The sequence below is a fragment of the Charadrius vociferus genome, unplaced genomic scaffold, assembly GCF_000708025.1.
Source record: "Charadrius vociferus isolate BGI_N301 unplaced genomic scaffold, ASM70802v2 scaffold494, whole genome shotgun sequence".
Lineage (NCBI taxonomy): Eukaryota > Metazoa > Chordata > Aves > Charadriiformes > Charadriidae > Charadrius > Charadrius vociferus.
The window spans coordinates 1,283,603-1,307,384 of record NW_009648157.1 but is presented as its reverse complement, the minus strand read 5'-3'; the positions used below and the strand labels follow the sequence as shown (position 1 = coordinate 1,307,384).

At 40.2% G+C, this 23,782-nt stretch overlaps 1 protein-coding gene across 1 annotated transcript in view; it reads right to left on the bottom strand.

The window, feature by feature from the left end:
• The window catches only part of MYCT1 (myc target 1), a 22,941-nt gene extending 376 nt beyond the window's left edge, over window positions 1-22,565 (bottom strand). Inside the window, 2 exon segments of the mRNA XM_009884050.1 lie at window positions 2-260; window positions 22,432-22,565. Coding sequence (XP_009882352.1) covers window positions 2-260; window positions 22,432-22,483 — 311 coding nt within the window. The 5' untranslated portion in view covers window positions 22,484-22,565.
• Between the last annotated feature and the right edge of the window lie 1,217 nt (window positions 22,566-23,782).

The following is a 23,782-nucleotide window of genomic DNA, read 5'->3' as shown; positions in this document are numbered from 1 at the left end:
TGAAGCTTGCCGCTGAAAGGTGAGGCTGGCCAGGCTAAGGTTGCTCCGACGTTCGCAGCTGCTGTTGCGGTAAAATCCAGTCCTGCTGGTACTGTGACCATGGGAGGGGGGCCTGGACCGACGACTGAAGGCTGAGGAGCTCCCCTGGGAAATGTGGGCGCTAGCTCTGCGACGGGACAAGCAAGTGAACAACGCCCAGATGATCCCTCCAATCACCAGTCCAACCAGCATGGACACTGTGAAGGCTATTGTTATCTGCTCTGAAATACAGCAAAAATACACAGCAAAGTGATTTCATTAATTTGGAAGGATTTTCCTGCCAGAAAGTGAATTGAAGATGGCAGCTTCCTTAAAAGGTGAACAAACCCTAAGGTTTTTCTATGTAATACATGAACCTTACAACACAAACAGTACAGTTCAGATTGCTCTCACTATATGGTGTTTTTTCTTTAATTTGCATAAGTCAACAACATCCAGGAAGTAGCTTGCATTTAATACCAGTTTCTGTACCAATGTGACCTGGTTTCAGCTGGGCCAGCCTGCAGGTTTCTGGAGGCTCCATGCTGCCACGTCTCCAAGCGCCATGATTTCAGCCCAGCTGCCCAAAAGAGGTATTGTGCTGGTTTCAGCTGGGATAGAGTTAATTTTCTTTCTAGTGATTGCTGTGTTTCAGATTTGGTGTGAAAAGAATGTCAATAGTGCATATTGTTTTAGTTGTTGCTAACTGATGTTTATGCTTTTCAAGGACTCTTTTCAGATTCCCACAGAAGCTGAGAAGAAGCACAAACAGAACAATGGAATGGCCAATGGAGTATTCCGTACCAGAGACTTTACGCTCAAAATATAAATGGGGTTGGCTGGGGTGTGGAGGGAATCTGCGATCACTGCTTGGGATAGTGACAATTCACGGTGTGGTGAGGGTGACTTGTGTCATTATTATTACTGTCACCCTTGTTATTATTATTGTTATTTTCATTTTCTGTTCTTTTTCTGTTTGGCTGTCTTTATGTCAACCCATGAGGTTTTTTTCCTTTCCCCTTCCCCTTCTTTTCTCCCTTCTTCTCCCTGCCCTTCTGGGGGAAGGGGGAGAACTGTGTGAGCAGCTGTGTGGTCCTAGCTGTGGGATGGCTTTAAACAACGATACAATGCAAGGGAAGTCTTCAGTCTCTCCCAGAATCAACCACCCACCAGCCCCAAGGTGTGTTACAAAACTGCCAAGCATCTGCTTCTGTGGGCAATATGAGGTGTGGATTTAGGCAGACTTGTCATTCTGTTTGTAGACGTTTATGGTCTATGTGTACGTGTTTGCAAACTCACCTGTTACAACAGTGATGTAACTTCTGCCATGTTCTTAATGGAGTAAGCCTTGTATTTATTACAACATGGGAACATGTCCCAGCCTTTTACTGCTGAGTAACAGATACTTTAAATCCTCAAAGTAATTAATGTAAATTACTATATGCTAAATGATTATGGTCAGAGATAACCATTAGTAATACCAAGTCTCTTGAATATTTCCCATCCTCAATGGCCGACTTAAAGATGCATTAATCTGCCATTAAGAAAAATAAATCTCTAGCTCTTTTATAAACGCTTTCAAGAATCAAGAGATATGAAAACAAAAAAAGAGCATGGCTAGGGTTTGTTCCTCCCCCACATGGCTTCCCAGTGTGGAGAAATAAGATTTTTTTCCATGTATATTTCTAAGAACAGGACAGTTACTTCAGAAAACTTTACTTACTTTTGCAATCAAGCACCAGATTTATTGCTATTATAAAAAGTTCGGAGATACATTTGTAATCCTTGATAAGGCCTGAAATGAATGAAAAACCCTTATAGATCCCCTCAAAATTCAAGATCACAAACTAGAAGGAACACTATCTTGACTACTGGAGGAGCGAAGAGGGAACAAGTGAAAAAGAGCCATGGGACAGCTTGAAACATGCTTATTCTGTCTGTGCTGTGTTCCCATGGTTGTGAAGCATTTCTGTTGAAAAGGAAATTGTATTAATTAGGTGGAGAAAGGTGAGTAACTTCTATAGAGTACAGAAGCACAGGCCAGCTAACACTGTGTCTGGCTGATCACCGTAACAGAAGGCAGTAACTCCAGGACTGGGATGCAGACATTGGAGCCCAAAAAGGACTAGATGAGACTAGGTTCAAAATTTTCTTGCAAGGTAACAGCTGTTACCTTTCCCCTGAATTTATGGCGCTGCACAAACAGTCATTTCCAGAACACAAAATAATGAAACCAAGTCCGAACTGTGGGAATTAGCCAAAGGAGGTGTTGGAGAGCCAAAGAAAGCAGGTCACCCGAGGGATGGCCATGGAGGACAGCCAGCACACAGCCAAGGGAAAGGCGAGGTGCCAGCCACGGCCAGTGGGACCAGCTTGCAGGCAACAGTATGCGCCAACAGTGACCTTTGTTTAAGTCAGGCCTCGGTAAGTAAGTAAGTAAGGCTCAAATTTAGGGTATGTTGCTCCAGGAGGGGGAAAGCAAACATTTGCTTTCCTTCCATCAGGGGAGACATAAATGATTATTGGTATAATTGCACTTTAAGAATTAGTTATTATTACCTTCCTTATCTCCCTTCAGTGAAAAACTGTTAGCTATGCGATTCGTACTCGCAGTTGGGGAAAATTAGCTCCTTGAGCACCAGAAAGCTTAGCATAAAATTTTCACAGCTTTCTGAGTGGGGACTCCAAGCAGCATTAAATTGGAAGCCAGCCCTTGCTGCTGCCCACCAAGCCCTGTCAGAGGGGCAGTATATTCACCCTACAATCCTTTGCAGGTGTGGTTCTAGGCAGGACCAACATTAGCACAAATTACTGACATCACCATGAATCTCCTACCCAAGTTTATTCACCTTACATTTTTTCAGGATAGACTTGACATTCCATGGGGCCTACAAAATTCGAGCCCTAATGAAGCCGCTGATATTTTGGAAGGGTATACAGTCCTACAGTTGCTTGCTTGTCATCTGTGCTTTCAGATAGTCTTATAACCCTTATCCTTCTCAAAAGGGAAAATAAAGACTGGAGAGGATAAAGTATAGGATATTGTTGCAGAGCACTACTCCCTCTCAGGAACACTTTGTTGCCCTTTCGTTCGAGGTGGACGAACCTAGACCCTAAAATATAATTTTTCTTTAAGCCCTCATTTTCGCAACTACGAAACTCCTGACCAGGCACGCTAAAGTCAAAGGGTGATTGCCTGGCCTGCTTTTTGCAAGAATCCACAGGCAGCATCTGCACTGCAACTCCTGGCTGCAGATCAGAGCTCTGTCACCATAAGCAGCCTTCTGACAACCTCATCATCATTCTGCCCTTTATAAAACATCTTCAGAGACACAGAAGGTCTTATCAAGCCCCTTTTGGTCAGGAATAGCCTATTATGCCATTTTAATGGATTTAATACATTCTGTTACTACATGTTCCTGCTCATACTCCCAAAGGTGGGAAGGGAGGGCCAGGACTTGGCCACCTCCAGTTGAGTAAATGCTGGGGGCATTCCTAAAGACATCATTTCCCAAGCACTAGAGCTGCAGTCTGAGTACCCCCACTGCTGTGCCCGTGTGTCCATGCAAAAGCAGAGCAAGAACTAATCCTTTCTTAGGCTAATTTCTCCTGCACCTCAGCTGGAACGCTAGCTAGGTTATTGTATTTGGGACTGCCAAGGGATCCCCCAAGGCACAGGACTGTCCTGCTGCCTGATATCCCTGCTCCTGTTTGGGTGCTCAGCTCCAGCAGGGAGGAGGCGAAGGGGATCTCTGCGGGGCTCAGCAGCCTCGTGTGTTAAGCAGAAGCACAGCAAACAACGCAAGCGTACCGGCCTCTGGGGTTACCATGCACCGTGGTGAGGATTTGTCCCTACATCCCTCTAGCCGTAATTTTCACCACCTGCACAATCAAATCAGCATTTCGCACTGTTAAAAACAGATGAGGGAATTGACAAAAGTATTGAGTGCAGCTCTTCAGTCTTTCCCACGTGCTGTTCCCCTGTGCTGGAGGTACAGCACAAACAATTATCCCTTTGGATAATGTCTTCATTTCTTTAACTTCTTTGATTCTTTTATTTTTTCTACCTCTGTATATGACTGTAAAAATATAGAGTCAAATTATTCTCTGGGGAAACTCTGCTGGGTTTACCATGACCACTGCAGTTACCATACAGTACCCCAAATGCTCTAATTTCCATCTGGACCTGCATTTAATCCTGTTGCTTCTTGGTACAGAAATATCGCTAGACCCATTGGTTACAGACACTTTATTCTTTCTCTTCCTAGACTCTCCCTGACTTCAGTGGGAGCCGTGGGTCACACTAATAGGTCGGACTTGGTTTTTGTTCACTCCCTGCAGAGGATAAATTTCACTGAAATGTATCTCAGTTCTAAAAACTTGCATTGAAGAATTGTAAATCTATGCCCATTGATTTCCTCTTTAAAAAGTCCAGGCGATCACAGCCCTGAGGTACATTGGAGAAAATACTACCAAACAGAGAAAAAGATCAAAGGCAGAGTGGGACTTGCTGCACCTGGGATTTTGAGGGGAACAGCTGGCTTTCACAGGGTTGTTTTTCTCTTCCTTAGTCTGGGCAGTGCCAGGGCAGAACTAGCCTTTCAGGAGAGTCAGAGCAATACTGACACAAAACGTCTCCCAAGGAGCCATTATAATATCTTATGGTTTCCTGAGAGCTGTGCATCTCATTCTGTCCTCTGCTTTTAAGGAAAAAAAAAAAAAAAGTAAAAATTTGGGGATAAGGTAGGGATGCTGCTGATAACAATAAGTCCCCGGGGGCTGGTACCCTAAATATGTTTTGATCTGTATGTTTCTCAGGCTGCTCACACTGCCTGCTTTATTTGATTGTGCCGTAACTGAAAACATTTGGTATCCCATCTTAGTCAATTTTCTCCACTCTCACCTCTAACATCAGCTGAAGTGAAGGACAAAGGTTTTTTTTCAACAATGCAGGACAGACTTTGAGGTACAAAGCCAGAAATAAAAGGATAAGGAAACAAATATGTCCATGCAAAAAAGGTGGGAGATTCAGAACCCACAGTAACACCCATCACTTCTAGATGATACCCCCAGATCTGAACACCAAGGCAGTACATGTCTGTCAGCCCAACATCTATCCAGATCAGGCAATTCCTTCTGAAGACTGTTTATCCCCTCCTCTCTGACTTCTGCATGCACTGTTAAGCAAATGCAGTGCTACAGGTTTGTACAGTGGATTATTGCCTCTGCTATGCAAAGCTTTTTCTTGGTTGTTGCAGCTTTCTTTAAGGCTTTCATAACTGTCCATGAAGTGTATATATGAAGTTTTAGCATATGTCCTATCTAGTTCATAGCCTCTAGCAAGTCCTTAACACTACAGGATCCACACAGGAGAAATTTGGACATGTTATTAGCAAAGATAATAGACTGTCTGATAAGGTGCTTTTCCTAGTTATGGCCCTGAAACACGTTCATCCCATCCAGCCTGGACATCAGTAGGAAAGACAGTAAGTCTTCTGAGAAGTGGACTACGTTCTCTCCTTCCTCACCTTGGGGTATACCTCACCAAAAATTAGCAACACAGTCCCTACCTAGACTTGAGGCCCCTGGATCAACCAAACTCTTCATAAAATAGATGTGCTTTTTGTGGTGCAGGATCCTGCCTCTATCATGAAGCTTAGCAGGATCCTTGCAGACATACTCAGATCAATCTCTTATTTCTGTGAGGGTTTCATTTTCCTTTCATGTGTGTGGACCATATCAGGTAGCAAGACATCCCTTTGAATTCAAAACATGTTTATATTGAGGATTCATTTTCCCAAGGAATCTCCCTCTTGCCCTCAGCTCCGGCTGCCACAGGCTGGAACAGCATTTTGCCCCCTGAACTCAGGAAATCCTTGGGACTTGCATCTTTCCTATAGTCTTATCATCCATTCCCCAAGGTGTAAAGCTAGGGTGGGCACAAGAGCTGTCTAGCCCCATGCTCACAAGTATATACATTTGTAAACTTTTCAGCTGGCCAAGTATACGAAAGGACAGTAGTACCTCTCAAAATCATAAGCAGCAGTTTCAATGAGAGCATCTCAGAGCAAGAACCAGGGTGGGGCAGGGGAAGAGGGGACCAAATACTGAATGCAAAGGAAAGAGAAATGGAAAAGCATCTTTTAGTCAGGCTGTGCACGTGACTTGAATTTGAACTGCATATTTGCCAATAGCTAATAAAACTAATAAAGAGTCAGTTACCTTTCCAAGTATCTGTTCTGCTCATGCTACTGCTAAGCACAAAGAGGCAGGAAACACCAATAAGGTGAAATGATACCTACACATTTAATTTGATTTCTGGTGGGTGACTTTCAAATATTCTTTATGTTTTGGAGCAGTTAACTTTTTGTTATTGCTTTATTAAAAGAGAAATACTTAAGTAGTTTTATCTTAAAGTTATTAGAAATGGTAAGGTGGCTTGTCAGTTAAGAATGGTATTGTTCAGCATTCAGCCTCAGCTTGCTAGAGAGATGTTTTACTTATATTATGGTAGAGCAAGATTCTGTTCATTTACTTCAGCAAATGAGAGTAATCTTCCCATTTCTGTTTTCTTCCAGCTGCCCAAAACTGCACACCTGGCATGCAAACTTTATTCCATGTGGGCTTCAGCAAGCTTGTACGCAGAATGTACAAGCTCGTTGATTTCAGCTGCGTTAGCAATGAGAAGTATCAGAACATCCTACCATGTTGTATAGTGGAAAAGAGCTATTTTTATAATTTCAATCCAAATTTTAGAATTCTAAATATATTTCCATTTTAATTCTTTCCTTCTCACATTTTTGTGAGCTTTCTTTGATTTATGTCATTTATGCCAGTGACTCAAATCTTGTCTAAGATTTCTCGCCCCTACATGAACACACACTTGAGCACACGCACATTGCCTTGTCCCAGAGTTGAAAAACCTGGACAACTGGTAGGGAGTTTGGTCTCAGACATGGAGAAATCCAGTTCAGCCTCTGTCTCACCCTAGATTTTTTTCCCAAATGAAACCTCAGTATAAAACAACATACAAACCAGTATGGGAATTCATACCTGAAGATTGCACAGCTTAACGTAGAGCACCAGCTAGTGTATTAAAGCATGAATTGCCCTTACAAATGACAAATCTAGTAACCTGACCAGTAAGAATGGTTCAGATACTGTTTTACAGGAGTCTCAATGTCTCAGATTTCAGGTGAGGCTCAGGTGAGTCATCAGTGGATGTTCATAACACAGCCTCATTTGTGCAAACCAGACTGGAGCAGCCAGGGTCCATCAAAGTTTCAATAAAACCACAGCACCTTCCTACAGCTGCAGAAAATATACATCTCTAAGCTGGACAAGCTGCAGCTACTCCTCATGCATCCTGGGCAGCGAGTTTGGAAAGGAAGAATACCCTGGGCACAGAGAGCCACCACTTTTTCCCACCACAGAAGGTTTGAAGTGATTTGAACTACTTGAAATTTTATGGCGGTTCTACCAACTCCAAGAAAACTCAGTTTAAAGCTGTGGCTGGTTTCAGTAGCCAACTCCTGTGCTGCTGTTGTCATGCTGAGTTCAAAAAAGCAATTTCTCTGTACCTGACAAGTGTTGACATTGCTATCTTCCCGATCTTTGTCACTAATTGTATTAGCAAAACAGCCTCTCATTTATCATTTGTAGGCAGTCCATGATTCAGTTGGGTGGGCGAATCAGTTGCTGTGTGATATCAACCAGCTGTGATCTTAGTCATGGCAAAGGTTTAAGAAAGGTCACTTGAGACTCTTGTGGAAAGAGTGAGAGTGTCAGGGTACAGCACAAGGTGGTTCAGGTAGTTCTGATGTCCAGAAAACAAACAGATGAAGACGGTGGCATCTGGAAAATACAATCTGTGGGGAAAAAAGCTGAAATAAAAGCAGACTGTGCAGGACATGAGAACTAATAACTAAAATAAGTAAGATAGTTGGGCTGTCCAAAATGTCAGTGCTTTGCATTGAAACACAGCATGCCAGAGACACGTTTCATTTGCTTGTGCTAGTGCAAGATTCTTCTCTGCAGCAATGGACAGTAATTCTCCCACTTCACCTAACAAATAAACAGTTGCTTTTATTTCCACTGCAGATAAAATAAGAAGTACTGCACTTAAAAAATGTGTTTCTATCTGTGAGGACAGGTAAGAGCTAGAATAGATAGTCCAGGTAGGAGGTGCATCTACCCGCAGTAAAGATTTTAAAAACCAATATCAGTCAAGAGTTGTTGTAATATAGTTAATCCTGTCTTGAAAAAAGAAGGTAGAACAGATGACAGCTCAAGGCCCATGCTGACGTTATTTTGTGCAGTTTCTAAGACTGTCTTCGATTGGGTAAGCAAATAGGCTCCAGAAGCATCTGAAAAATTATTATTAAGTAAATGACAAGGTATTAAAAAAATATGCAGTCTGTGCCCTTGGATTAGTATTCTAAAATACAGAGGGGACAGCTGTCGATTAGAGGGTTAACTTCACAAAGAGACACCTACCTAGGAACAAGATTGCCCTCTGCTGGAAATTTATGCTGAAAATCTAAACAATACATAAAATACCTTAATTCTAGTAAAACAGGGTGTCAAGAAAAGCTAACAAGAAACATGCCAACCAAAGATTACAGACAAGTTAATAGTACCTCAAAACTCAGAAAAACTCTGAATCACATTGCCATAAACACTTAGGACTAGCATTTTGCAGAGGCTTTGAAAGTAATGTGGACTGAGGCACAGCAAAGGTGATCAGAAGCTTAATGAAGTAAAGCTTGTACAGATTTGTGGCTTCATCCAAATATCTGTGCTGCTGGAGAAACATGCAGCTAAGACTGGTCCTAAATTCACATTTCTCGCCATCCACGGTGACGTCGAGGATGATATCCATGTACCAGACTACACTTGCTTTGTTCACTAATACCATAATTCACTGTGATAAAATGCCAGAAGAGTGGAATATGCTGTCTCAATATCCTACAAAACAACTCAGAGTTAATAATGTTCCCTCGATATTACTGGAAGTTGATTTTTACTGGAATGATAGATAAAGAGTAATTGTAATAATCTAAGATAGAGATGTCAGCATGTTTAATTTAATGCCTTTGGCACAACTATACAACACAAAGCAAAGATTTCTTTATGCAGACAGAGATAGAAACTTTGTTACCACACGGTTTCATTATGACTCCTAATGCATTACAAAGACAGTAATATAATTTTGATCTTTTCTGCATGTGCAGCAAACAATCCTCTGGCAAGGCATTCTTACCATCCTCACAAAACCAGAGCTTAGGCCTAAGTTATACGGTCCCTGCATGAACCCAAATCAAACAGTAAAACACAATTTGCCACAGTGCAATATGGCATTGTAGCTATCACTTAATGGATATATGATTATTTCACAGAGCTTGCAAATAAAATAATTTCCTATATGAACAGAGCATGAGTGACTGGAGTGAAATCTTAAAATTAAGGAGGATTTCCTAGAATTCTTAAAATTAAGGAGGAGACACCAAAGTAAGTATGCTATATTTAGAAAAACAGAAGACATCCAGGCTTAGAACAAAGCACAATGTTTTCAGGTTGCTGGGAAGACTGTATGGCAAGGAATACATTGAAGTCATCTTCGATCTCACCACAGCAATTCTGTTGTCTGTGGCCTGAGAAAAGCCTGCCTCGCCCAGACACAGGTTCAGGTGGAGCTTGTCCTTACTGTGAGAACCCATGAAAGGCCAAGAAGTGTTTCAATAGAAGCCCAAGCTTTATTAGAATATGAAGTATAATATTTTAAGAGAGGAAACTCGGAGTGACAAAGCACACTCTAAGTACCTTGAGATGCCAAGTATGCTAGAAATAAAAGCTGCATTTCAGCTTGCCCGGCACATTCGACAAACAGTGTTTCTCAACGCAGGGCTTTTTGGAAGTGCCGCAACCTCTGCACATTTGCCTCTTAGTCTTTGCCGTCACCTGAGAGGCAGGACTGTGTTTCTGCTACTTGTTCTTAGCTGTGCAATCTCTCTCCCTCTTCCCCTGCAACCTGCTCACCTGCTTCCCAGGAGAGGAGCAATCTCCCCTTCCCAGTTCCGTCCTTCTTACTCTCCATTTGAAATGTACTTCATATACTAACATAGAGAAAATGAATGAAACAGATGATACATACAGCATCATGTCCTGACAGCAGCAGAAGTAAATCTACTGGGGCCCCAAACTGCAAAGTTTCTGAGAAACAGTCTCTTCTCACTCAGAAATATACTGCCTTTGAAATACTGTCACACAGTATTCTGCTGACAGGTCTAACTTGTGCACTGCTTGTTCAAAAATAGCCATCAATGAAAATAGTAATTAGTATTTTATTTATAGTCTCATTATTTTTTGAGAGTGCTAAGACTAGGGCCCTCTTCGGGTGAAAATTAAGAAAGTTGTACAAAGTTGAAGAATGGGAGAAAGAGCTTTGCTGAATACTGATCTAAAGTATCCAATAAACAAGTATTCAGGTAGCCGGCAGAGACATCTGTATTTACATCAGGTTTTCATACTTTTTTTCACAGCAGTAATATCTGAGGTACATCCAGCAATGCAAAAAATCTCTTGCTACATTTATCTTCCTCAGGGAACAAGTATAATAGTGAACATTTTGAGAATACAGAAACATGTTCATATGTGGTATTCTTCAATTACTCGTCTGGAGTTCAGAAACTTGAGCTTTTTTTCTCCTAGTACTTCCTGTGTGACCACTAATCAGTTTCAGAGATAGTCAAATATGAATATCTATTTCATTGTGGGCTAGGCGATCTAATTAAGTAGTACCCACAAGAATCTGTATAACCACAAGTTGATAAACACTGATATGGTTTCTAAGTGGGATGATTACTGATCTGGAGTGTTAGTCAGCTCTTGATAACCCAGGCAGACAACCCAGGCTGGAGACTCAGATTGAAGTTGGACCTTGGTGCTTGTCCCACATGAGCCTGTGGTATCTGGGAGGCTGTGTTTGCACCAGGCTGGTCCAGGTCCTACTTGCCTAGAGACTCCTGCACTTCTCAATCAATTGAGCCATCAGCGGTCTCCTTCTTCATTTGTACTCTGCCTGCATAACTTACGCATCTTCCATAGAAGCCATGTGTCTGCTTGATTGGCTCATCCTTCCATTACCTCGGATAGCTGAGAGGTAGCATCAATATAATATAATTTTTTAAAACAAAGGGTTTAAAATTAAGAGATGTCAGTTAAATGGTCAGATACACCGTAAGTGTGTGTTCAGATGCTGGATTGTGAATTCAAGTGCCTGAAACAGGGAATTAATTTTCTTCTGCAAATAAGATGCCAGAGAAGCAAGGCACAGGCCTCTGCTGAGAAGCAGAAACTGCCCCGGCTGCTTGCTTCAGCAAGCATGTATCAGAGCCCAAAGAGGTTTTTGCATTGCATTGAACTGACTGTTTTTTTCTCATCCAATTATTTTGCTGAAAAATTCCTAGACATTATTTCATAACAATGCTGTATTTGTATTGTTCATGTAGTTTTGCTTGAGGTTATTTAACAGATGAATCTTAAGTCACTAATGTCCCATTTTCAGTCCATGAAAATCTAACTCATGTAAGTCTCATTTCCATCTCCTCAAGTAGAAAGGAATTAAATTATTACCTTGGAACCAGATCTACTGCAGCCTAAAAACTTACTTTTATGTTTTCTTTGGTTTTGAAGAGTTTTTAGGAGAATAACTTAGGATTTCTTGGTGCAAACTTAACTACTATACAATAGGTTTCAAAATCTGAGTAAATACCTTTTATTAAGGTTGTATAGGAAGTGAAGCTTTGACTTTGAAAAGCAGGAAAAATTGAAATTATCTGTACTGTTATTGATAGTCTTTTCTGTTTTTCTTTTTTTTTTTCCCAGACAAAAGGATAGAGTTGCGAAATGAATATAATCTTAGAAAGACAAAACGGTCAGTCTTGATTTTATTTTGTGCTCTTCTTTTGTGATTGTGGCCATCTCATTCCATCTCTGTGCTTCAGACTAAGCTGTATAAGGGAGATGGCACCACTCACAGCCACTCATTTGGCTCACAAAAATTTTAGACTCTTGGTTAAATGAATTACAGTGGTTAAATTGGAAGTTGTGTATAAATACAGATCATTTTCCTTCAATACGTTCTACAAGAAGAACTAAGGCAGAATCATTGCATCCACAATGTACTGAGACCAACTCATCGGAATCTGAATCCTGCTAGGCTCTAGCAGTGGAGCATGCAGCTACATGGGATTTTTCTTGGGGGGAAAGCACAGCACTAAAGTCCTTTTATTATGTGACTGCTGATGCCAACAGGTTCACACGCCAACACATCCACTGGTGTGATGCTTGGAAAAAGAAATATACTTAATTTCCTAAAGACAAGATTTCTGGATTTGGTGGATAAACAAAGCGTGACACTTTGGGCAGCTCATGTGACTACAAGCAGCACCATATAGTCAATACAGTAGGTGTAATTGCCAAAATGTGTATGAACTGTGTGTCTGATTAATATTTAAATAATACTCTGAAGAAATGTTGGTTCTTCTTTCTACTACCTTAGATCTGCCTCCTTCCTGCTAAAGATGGTTAAGCATTTGATAAATCAATGGCTGTATGGGGGGTGGCGGGAAAGCAGGAAAGAAGCAGTAATTAGAAGGCAACAAAACACAGCCTGAGGATGACAGACTCACTTTAAAAGAATAATTTATACACAAGGAAGAAATCGTGCTCTGAATAGACAGCATGCAGGAGTAAGACTGGTCTCTTCTCTTCATGACATAGTTTCTTGCTTTCATCCAACTACAGTAATACTCTTTTCTTTGGGCTTGCCAGAATAAGGGCAAGGAAAAAAAAAAAAAAACAGGTCCCTCATCAATATCTGCTTTTATCTTTCTGACAGGCCTGAACATAAGATCTTGGAATGGATTCACATATTAGCTTCCTAAATGCAAGGTCTGACTATTGATACAATCCCCTTTGCTTCAGGAATGGAAGCGATAACTTTCATGTGCTTGTCAAATCTTTTACTCAACTGACAGCAAAATAAGCATAATCATATCAAATTTGGAATACAATCATCATTCTGACCCTTCAGAAGAGAGTATATGATTTATCAGATAAATTTTTTTGTAGGATCTATACAAAACAATAGTACTCTGGTAGTTGATACAAAATGGTACCTACAAAAGTTACCTGGAAAATAACAGTGTAAGGCTAATACACAGTTCTGTTTCCTGGAGAAATCAGTGTGGGCAGAGTATGTTTAGATGTGACATATGACCTTGACTCTTGTCCCTGATGAAGCAGAGAGGAAGTGCTGGGTTCCTACATTTGTATGGCACCAGTATGAGTAGAATCTCTTGCCTAGCTGCTTCAGGCTCCCTGTAGCAATACTGGAAGACAATGAAGCACGCAGACACAGCTGCTCCAGCAAGTAGTACTGACACACGTATAAGAAATCCAACTGAGAAGCTGCATAAAAATCAGCCCTTCTCAAACACAGCTGAGGGGGAAGAGACACATGGTATATCCTGAAGCTGAGAGGGGGGAAATGAGCAATGCCTTCCTGTAGAATTACATCACAAGCCATAGGTTTATTTCCCATTTGGTATAAGAATATTTCTGGAGGTCTTCAGAGGAGGAGCCAGGGACCCTGAGTGTGACAGAGGAATGAGATTCACGGCTGTCATGCTGCCACTGAAGAGTTGATGTTCAAACACAGTTGCTGCCACTGCTAATGCCTCATCACCACGTTATCTTTTTCTTCCTTCAGTTAAACCCACACCCTTGTTGCCATTTCTCTCAGTATTAGCAGCATTTATATGAAACCTGTGTCCTTTTTGAGTCACTGGCCCAGGCTGCTCTGCTGCTGCCTTGTGACACATACCAAGTCAGCTCACGCTGTGGTCAGGGGAGCTGGAAAAGGGAAAATCATCTGCTGACCTTGACCTGGTAGACAGGGCAATAGCTCTTTTGTAGTTATCTTAATAGGTTCAGGCAGAGGAAAGGTGGTATGTGTGGGTCTCCCTTACCCTGGCAGTCATCTAACTGCCGTGATCATTATCAAAATTATGTGGAATACTTAAATCAGCTTCTGACTACTTGGCCACTTGAGAAGTGATTTAATTATGTGACATTTTCTACATCTCATTTCACAGGATTTTCACATGGATCAGTATCTCATCTGAAGGGGAAAAAAGAGATTGCCATTAGTCAGGGGAAATCTCTGTTGCTCCAGAAGACATGCAGCAAAAGTTACTCTGATGCTGCTGGGCCTGGGAGGATGCACTACCCTACAGCCCTCTCCAAGAGTGAAAAAAAAGTCTCTCTCAGTTCCTATAGAGGTGAAGCTGAGTTTTACTGGTGTTACCATCGTTTATTTCTGTCCGCGTATTATGTTCTCAGGGTCTGTCTGCAGTCCCAGCATCTGGCATTTGTAACAGACAAAACCAGATCTGTTCCCTGTCCTAAGAACTCTGCTGATTTGTATAGGATTTTCACAGTCCCAATTTCTTCAAATTCACCATGCAGATACATAGTAATTATTCTTCATGAATATGAAAAAAGTTAGTCATTCAAGTCAAAACTTTGGTTAAGTAATCTGGAAATATGGCTTCACAATTAAATTTGTGGCATCATGTAACATTTCACTGAGGAGCAGGAGGGACAACTTGTAGGTACACTAGATTTAAGACTGCTAATAAGAAGGATGTAACATTACCGTAAAGAGCTCATTGTCTTTTGCTGTGTTGTTTAAATGTATCATATTTTATATCTGTTTAGTACATCTGCTCCTCAGATAAATGTACTTGAAAAAAATGTGTGTTTACAGGAAACATTTGCAAAAGCAGAACTGGCTTTCTGTCTGATCCTGTGTCACATTTTACCTCGTCATCTTTCTCTTAACCACATTCCTACGAAGCAGCACAGGGAAGTTTTCTCTATTTTTCAAACAGGGACCTGAAATGTGGAGGAACCATCTGTCTTATATTCCAGAAATCCAACTGAAAATCTGCCTCCCAATATGCTTATTTCCACAAACGTCTTTTGGAGGATCTGCTCTAAGTTCAAGTCAACCATAGTAAAATAAAACAATTGTAGTTTCACAGTGAATTTGGGAAGAATCAATGTATTTTACTCCATGTTAGGATCCCTACCTCAGGAGTCTGAACACATTTTGAAGTTGATAAAAATTTTGTGCACTGTTGTCAGGTTTCTTGTAGGAGTAGTGGAAGGAGGCTTTATGTCACCATTGCCTTTACTCAACACAGCTACACTGCCACTAAGCCAGGTACGCTTGCAGCTGCATTATTTGATAGAATTGGGGAAATCTGCAGTCCAAAGGACACGGTCTGTCCATATCAGACTGATGCAAAGGCATATAAGAATATCCTATTTCCTTCAGCACTATGCCTTATATTATGCAGTCACACAACTAGAAACTTCCAGTGCAGACAATGTCTTGCACATATTTCAGCAGAATAATGCTCTAATTAGTCCATCTGATCAATATCTTCCGGGCTAAGAAACAGGGAAAAAGTCTCCAAGGCTGTATTTTTCCACCAGTTTTCCTAGCCATTTCATGTGGTGGATTCTGAGAACTTTCTGACTAAACTAGGAAATGCATCCCTCCTTCTTATTTATTATTTTATGTGTTAGACTAGGTTTGTATTGGGTTGTTCACATGCCAATGACATAGGCTGGAACCAATCAATGTGGGTATTTGGATTACATGCTCTTCAAAACAAACTCTTTTCCTATTATCAGTAGGTATACTTGGCTGTGGAATGGGAATGAAAGACAACCTGCTTTTTGTTATTAGATGTCTCAAGGGTATGGAAATGTACCTTTGGAGATGTACAACTTTTGCTTTTTTTAAAAGCTCCAGCTTGAAAAAGTAAAGGAGAAAATATTAGTCAGAAGGTGGAAGGTTACGTAAGCAATAAAGAACCAGCAGGGCTCTAGAAAATCTATAATAACAAACATGGAAGTATGAGCCATTTATTTGATTGGAAAAGATAGGTGGGGAGCTGGAAGGAGGGTTTGTTCACATACATTTGGCTCTCATATTAACTCCATCACGACAGGGGCAGAAGTCTGTTTGACAATTTGAGTCCTTTAATATCCCACACAATGAGGTAAAGCCCTGAGTTTCAAGTCTTGAGTGATGGATCAGTATCCCTGATGAGCCAGAAGCCAGGCTCTGAAAGTTGAGTGTTAAGCAAACAGACTTATTAAAGTAGTGCATGATAAAGCACTCTGGGAAGTCTGAGCAGGAAAGTTGTCGCTGTAGACATAGTCAGTGGAAGCCAGATGGGGAGATGCAGAGTCAGTGTGAAGACTGCATTTTTTATATGTGTGTGAGTGTGTGTGTGTGTGTGTATGGCTGTCTGTGACATGGGAAAGGTATTAGTACAGGCTTCTGGCCAAAGAACTCAGATTTATTCTTTCAGATATGTTTGACTTCACCAAATTGATACAGAACATCCCTTCCTCCAATAACATTTGCTGTAACCATTGTGCTATTCTGCTCCTTTCCCTCTCATTCACCAGGTATTGATGAATTTGGCTTGCTTTTAATTTTTATGTTTATTTGGTAATTTTACCTATTGTTTATAAATTGTTTAAATGCAAAAAGGCAATGAGGTTAAAGAAATTCAAAATTGACAAAGTCAGTTATCACTGGAATACAATTTTCATTTATTGTCCCCAGTAGTACCATGAATGGAGAACTGTTTATTTAGTCATCAAAAATACAGTGTGGTCTTTTGGGTTATGGCAATACTCGTATTTGCACTAAAAGGCTCTATCCTCATTTTCAGTCTGTTTTCTGAAGAGGACAATGTCCTCCTACATTGGATAAACACTGGAAGGAATTATTCCCTAAAACACTAGAGCAGGACTGCATCATGAGGTTGGAAAAAAGCACTTTGTCTCTCCCTTTCTCTGTTCTCCCATCGGGGCTGCTTCCAACAACAGGAGCATGTAAAGTCTGAAGTTGTCTGACTCCAGCAGAGTGATTTCAAAAGAAAGAAGCTCACTTGTTTACATCCCATTTCCAAACTTTAGCAGGCATCAGTGATATAACCCAAAGACTCTGCAGAAAGAGATTATATCTCCTTTGAAGACATTTATTCCATGTGCTGTGAGCTCCTTAGGATGTGTGATATGCTGCCATGTATTGCATATTTAAAATCACTGGGGTTTTCCAAAACACAAAGAAGTGACAAAAAAAGACCAACTGCAAGGAAAAATACCAGTTGATGAAGTGTCTTCAGTCCCCTTGCTCTGTTTTGGCTGATTGCCACGAATTAAAATACCAGGAAGAATATGCATGCTAGGGTGAAATTGTGAAGAGAGAGAAATGGGAAAGGGAGAGAAGAGGAAAAACAAAAATTCAGGAAATGCATCCTTGAGATTAATACTGCACCTGAATCCAAGGCTCTAATTGTGTCATGTTTTCCTCCTACTTTGTTCCACTTCAACCCCAAAGTCTTTCTCTACTCAGAAAAAGATCCCCAGTGGTGTAAAGCATCTAGAAGTGCCTCTATGTCATACCTTCACTTCCTCCTATCTGCCAGCAAAGGAATTGCATCTTCAGTTTAATTAATTAATTGCCCTACTAGCAATGCCCAGTCTACCAGGATAAAGGCCCTCTGTAGTTCTCTGGTTTATGATGGTCTTTTCCAGCCATCAAACTAGGAAGAGAATGGCCTGGTAGAAGCTACCACTGCCACATCTGCTGTCAAGTGCTCCACAGATGGCTCCAAACTGTAGCCTCTGTGTGTCCACATCTTCAGCTGTGGTAGCTTCATTTGAGGTAGCTTCCAGAGTCTTTATTTGCTGCTGCTAAGGCTGGACTGGAGGGGTACAAAGCGTGTGGAGAGGAGCAAAGGGAATGAGGAGAGATCACCCAGTGGGTATGCTGGAAATGCACTGACACAGCCATCAGAGTGAAAGCCAACAGGCTTAAGCTGGTCACCACACAGCTAGCCAAATACTTCTTTTCTCACTTGCAAAGAACTGGGCTGGATTTGCTGCTGTTGCTTCTGCACTGCTGCATCTATTGCCCGTGAAGGATCCCAGAAGAGAAATCAGGTCCCATGGCTGTCTGGGTTGGACTTTCCTGTCATTGGCAGCTGTGTCACTGTTTGTGTCAGTGCTGCCCTTCACAAGTAGCATTTCAGTTCATAAAAAAGATGATGCGAAGTTCTTAACCACCATTATTGCTAGGCCAGTAACATGATACCATGACACAGTGTCAGATGTTAGAATATGCTCATCCTTAATGACCATCTTTTCCGGCAAAGTACATAGTATGATGTTTTTCAAGCAAACAAACACATTCTAATAAGGGGAAGAACGGTGAGTTGAGAAAGAGACAAGGCAAAATTTGATATTACATTTAAAACCATGAGTGCATTGGTAGCTTATAAAGTGAAGTGATAACGCTTGAAGAGCTAGTGCCAGGCAATTTGCAATCTTAAAATGCTGGAAGCCAGTAGATATATGTTATTGTTTCCATACACTGGACAAATAACACCCTGGATTTTGATTCAAGAAAAAAAAATGTCTTTAATGTTTTTAAGGTATTAAATTGTAATGTTGAATTTTTAAATAGATACTTGAGTAAAACTAGACTGAAGGATAGTCTAGGGATCTGAGTTTATGTTGATTAATATCTGCTTACACTTTTTCTCTCTGCTGCTGTCATATTGATCAAATGTACTATTTAAATTAAATTTTCTGATCTGAAAGTATATTACTATCTGCACTGAAGAAATAGGATTGTCTCAAAGCCATTTATTGTATTTAATTGTGTGAGCGACTGAGAATGCTTTTAGGAATTACAAGAAATGCACTCCTGGTTCAAGTGGAAACATCTTTGCTTCCACTGCTAACTTACAAATCAAAATGAATTCAATAAAGGTTATATTAAAACAGTAAAAAATGAGATTAGTAGTTGATAGATGGGTACCAAACCCTGAATTTCTCACTCAGCTATTGCCAAAACTCCCTTTGAAATTACCAATAAAATAAAATGATCCAGATTCTGTGTCTACAGTCCATGTGATACCAACGGTGCTGAAGTTCAGCAGAGGCTGACGTTAAGTGCTTCTCTTCCTACCTCTGCCAAGTACTATACTATGGATTCCTAGTGCAAAATAGGGTGACTGGAGGTTACATGGCTTCATAGAAGCTGGCACCTGAAAGATACGAGCTCCTGCATCCTCACAGTAGCTCAGACAACTTGCCTGAAACCAGCATGTACGGCTACAAAGACTCTGCGCAACATCTGTAGTAGGGAACAGCTCCAGCAAAGTGAGAATTGGAGTCCCGATTTTATGCTTGTGGCACCTTACACAGAGGATATTTGCTGACAGGGCCAGGAGCTCTATCATGAAACTCATTAATTTAAATGAGAAGAGTAGGTTAATATTCCTTTTTTTTGGTTTCCTGGTGGAATTGATTTTAGGCCAGTAAAACTACTGTTTTGTTTCTTCTGTTTTACTCAGCTGCATAATTTAGCATTTCAGAAATACTGCAGAATGATGACAGTGAAGCCTGAACTCAAAGGAATTACGATGGGGTACAGCATCAACTCATTGCCCTGCAAGACCTGCAGCTAAGCATCCTACCGACTCCCAAGGCTGTGATTGACTGTACACTGAGCCTGCAAAAAAAGTGTGTTAGTTTTTTTAGTATTATTATTATTATTATTTACAGGCTTTGCATGAATATATAGAGAGGATTTAGACTACTTAGGCAATTCACACAGCATGACTTATATCAAGGCACGTATATCTTGGTTTTATCTACTCAGCTTTATTCATGCATGCTTCCACTAAGCGGAACAGTTGTAAAAAGATTTATATGTGCTCACACATAAATAAGTGGAGGACAATTTAGTTTGTTCATTGTTTTAAAATTCTTGGAGTCATTTTTAAGATGCTATTGTGTGAAGTTACCATTGGAAACTGGACAGCTTTAGAAAACAGGATGCCTGTATATTTTCCAGAGTAGGGAAGCAGCTGTTAGACAATAGATGTTTTTTTAAAATTGTAAGAGATTAAATATCATTATGAATTGTTACTCTAACAATTTTTACAGCACTTATTTTTTTCTCACAAAGTTAGTCCCTCTAAGCGAACCTTTACACACATGCAGAAATTTACACTTTGATCAAGTCCACAGGAGCTGCTGGAAAGTCATATATATGCGCGGAAAAGGATCTGCATTTTGGAAAAGTATTCACACTCAGAGCACTACATGGTGGGTGGCTTAGAAAAACAGTGAAACAGATTGTAAGCCATATCCTGACAAATCACAGTTTCAAATACTGCATTCTCATTTAATAAAGAACTCAATTTTATTTACCTCTATTATATGCAGCTGTATTTTTATCTCATGCATCCCCAAGGATGCCAGAAAATACACTTCTAACATTTTAAATGAAGTTTCCTCACAGTGAGCTTGCGTCAGTCATTGTCTTCTGACACTGTGTCCCTCCTTAGTCTACCACATACACTATACCTAAAGGAAAGGAAGAGGAAATGCGATTAACCCTTCTAAAATCTATCAGTAAAAGGAGAAAAGTGTATAAGGTATCTTCCTTTCCCAGGACCATGCAAGCTCCTCACAAAAACCCAAGCTGTGAGGTTCATTTGCTGTCAGAATGTAAGCAAATGGGAGGTGTTCAGGGCTGGGTACAGTTTCGGTCCCTGGCAAGCCGGGTGGGCAATGCTGGTGAAAGGAGACGCTGACCCTTTCAGCAATAAGACAGCTCATGCACGTCCTGCTCTGTGTTGTCAAATGCAGCTCTTAATATTGAAGGACAGGGCTTGGCACACCTGGAGAAGTACCTTAAATGGAACAACAGAGCAACAGCAGGACCAGTGGGGCCAGCTGCATGCAATATGTTGTGGAAATTAAACATTCACTTCTTAGGTACTTTTTTTTTGACTCTTCATGAAGATGGAGAACACCTTGCCCACAATCTGAGCATGAATCCTTAGAGTTTCATATAATGTTGCCATGTTGTGTGTATGTTTCCATATGAGTGAAGCAATAATTTACCTCAGAATAAAAGCAAATCTGCAGTAACAAGGGGCAGTACCTTTTACACATTCTTAAAGGATTCTTAAAATACGTGTTGATGAAAGCACTTTCATTTTTGTTCTCAAAGAGCCATTTTAGAATTACATGTAGTTCAACTCTACAAAGATGATAGTTATTCTTCAGAGTCCAGCAGACAGCCTTCAGACAACAAGAGACCCAGAAACAGTAATAACAGTATTTTTTCCTCAGTTAATCTGCAAGTATTTCTCAAAGGCATCCAGGATCATTTTCCTACTTTTTAGCCCAAGACACAAAAATGAAGTGAGTTGCTCGTGGCCTCCCAGCAGGAAAATATATGTCACTGCAGAAAACATGTGGATGGCATTCCACAGACTTTCTGATGCTAAGGAAATGAAGGAACTTCTTTAAATATTCTTGTATAGTTATTTTCCACTCTTTTCCCAGGGCACTTCTATGCAACAAACTCCCATTTTGCTAATACATAGTATTTTTTAGTTTTAGATAGTGCACAAATTCTTGGAGCCGTCATTGCTCAATAACAATAATAAAATAGACAAAACCGGATCATATGATTCATGCTAATGCTAAAGGCTAATGATAAATACTAATACATGTTAATGCTAAACATAGCAAGAGATAGAGCTTTTTGGAGAGAAATGTTCTCCACAGCTGTTGCACGGAGTCCTGTAGGATCAAGTCAGTGAATCTAATTACCTCAAATGAATTTCAGTATAAAATATACTTCCATCTCACACTCTATACATTTCAGTTAATGAATCATTCCCAGGTTTGGGTGAAGGAAAACAATCTTAATGGAAAATAATCAAAGTATATACTGAGGAAAAAGTGAGGAAAATCTGATCACGAGACACCGCTACAAACTGCAAATCATTTTACATTCTGGGGGAGTAAGAGTTTATTCCAAAGGTTGCAACACGTTTAGTTTCTGCTACCTCCTATTCATCAGAGAATGAAACAGATCATGTCTGCCATGTAGGTACATCCATTAAACAGTTGAGAATGTCTACCTGATCTGAAACACACTGAAGTCAATAGAGACCTTTTCAACTGACTTCAGTAATGAACTTTGTCAAACAATCAATTCTGCCCTGGCAGTTCCTGCTGTCTTGATTAGTTTAAAACATGATAAAACTTTGTCAAAGAAATATTTGGAAAACAATCTTTTGCACTGCAAGAAATAAAAAATCTATTCATTACTTTTTGCTTCCACCATGAGGCTTGAAAGTACCCAGATGTACTTTTTAAGGCAATCACCAGCGAATCTCAGCATCCACTTTAACGACATTCTAGAAGAAGAAACAAAATCCTTACCCCAAAACTTTGGTGGCCATGTGATTGGAGAGTAAGTACTGTTTCTATCCATAACATCCAAATAACAAATATAGAACGGTACGTCCACAGAGGAGCAATGGGTTTCTCAACTTTTGAGATCTAGCAGTAGAAGCAATGCTTTTGTGCTGCCAGGGAACTGTGTTGTTTGCCTGAAAGGAAATGGATGTATCACATTTCCTGCTTGTGGACTCAAATTAGCAAGTGCTTGCCTTATCTTGGAACACCACATGGTACCCGAGACGGGGAAATAGCTTCCTTCTCGTCATTTCCTCAGCCAGTGCAAATTGACTCTGAACAATACCAAATCTCCTCCTTCCCTGAAACTTTTTGAACCCCAAAATGTCCAGAGATAGAGAGATGAAAATTCCTTTCTCTTTCCTTAAGAGACTTTCTATGTTGGAGACCTTCCCTAAACATTCAAAAGCACTTGTACTCAGTGGAAATTTTCAATAAGGAACATATGTGTCAAGAGGTTTTTAATAAACACCATTTCATTAGTATATTAATTTAGGGTATGAGGATTGTTAAACATTCACCATTGTTCCTCAGCTAGTTTGAGGAACTAGCTGGGCCTGACAGTGCAACTGTAGGCGTTAATATTTTAATGAGTGTACTTCAAATTTCCTTTGCCAATTCTTTTCCTTTCCACACCCCATTCTAAAATATGAGTTCCCTGGAACACAAACAGGCTTTGAGCTAATTGTTTGGACAGTTTTAATACAATGCAGTGTTAATTCCCTGTTGGAATTTGTAGGTACAGCTGCTAAATATAACAAATAGAAATAATAAGACCCCTACAAAAGAAAATAGCCAAGATATTTAATGACACTGACCCAGAGTTAATGGAGAATGTATGGGGATCAATAAAATATATAATCTTATATTTAGGTGATAAATGTTGTAGGACCTGATTTTAACTATTTTCCTCTTAAATATATTGCAGATAATGGATGCCCATAAACATTCTGCTATGAATGTCAAACCTCTGTTCTCTGAAGAGTTGTATGAGGTTTTGTTTTGCCCATTGTTTAAAGAAACCAGGATCAACTGCATTTATTTTTCACAATGAATATCATAAGTCTTCAAAATTTAGGAATCTCCAATCTTAAGATTTGGATCTGGCATAATTTTAATGTTGAATCTTTTTTTGGTTTGTTTTGTTTGGGACTTCTTTGCATGAAACAGATTTTCAAAAATACTGAGTAAAGATACTCTGATGATTAATGGAACACTGACAGTTTTCAAAGCTGGTGTTTAAAATGAAATATCAAAATACTGAGTTAAACACCTGAATGAAAAAGATCTGATTTTCAGATGTCTGTGAACAAGA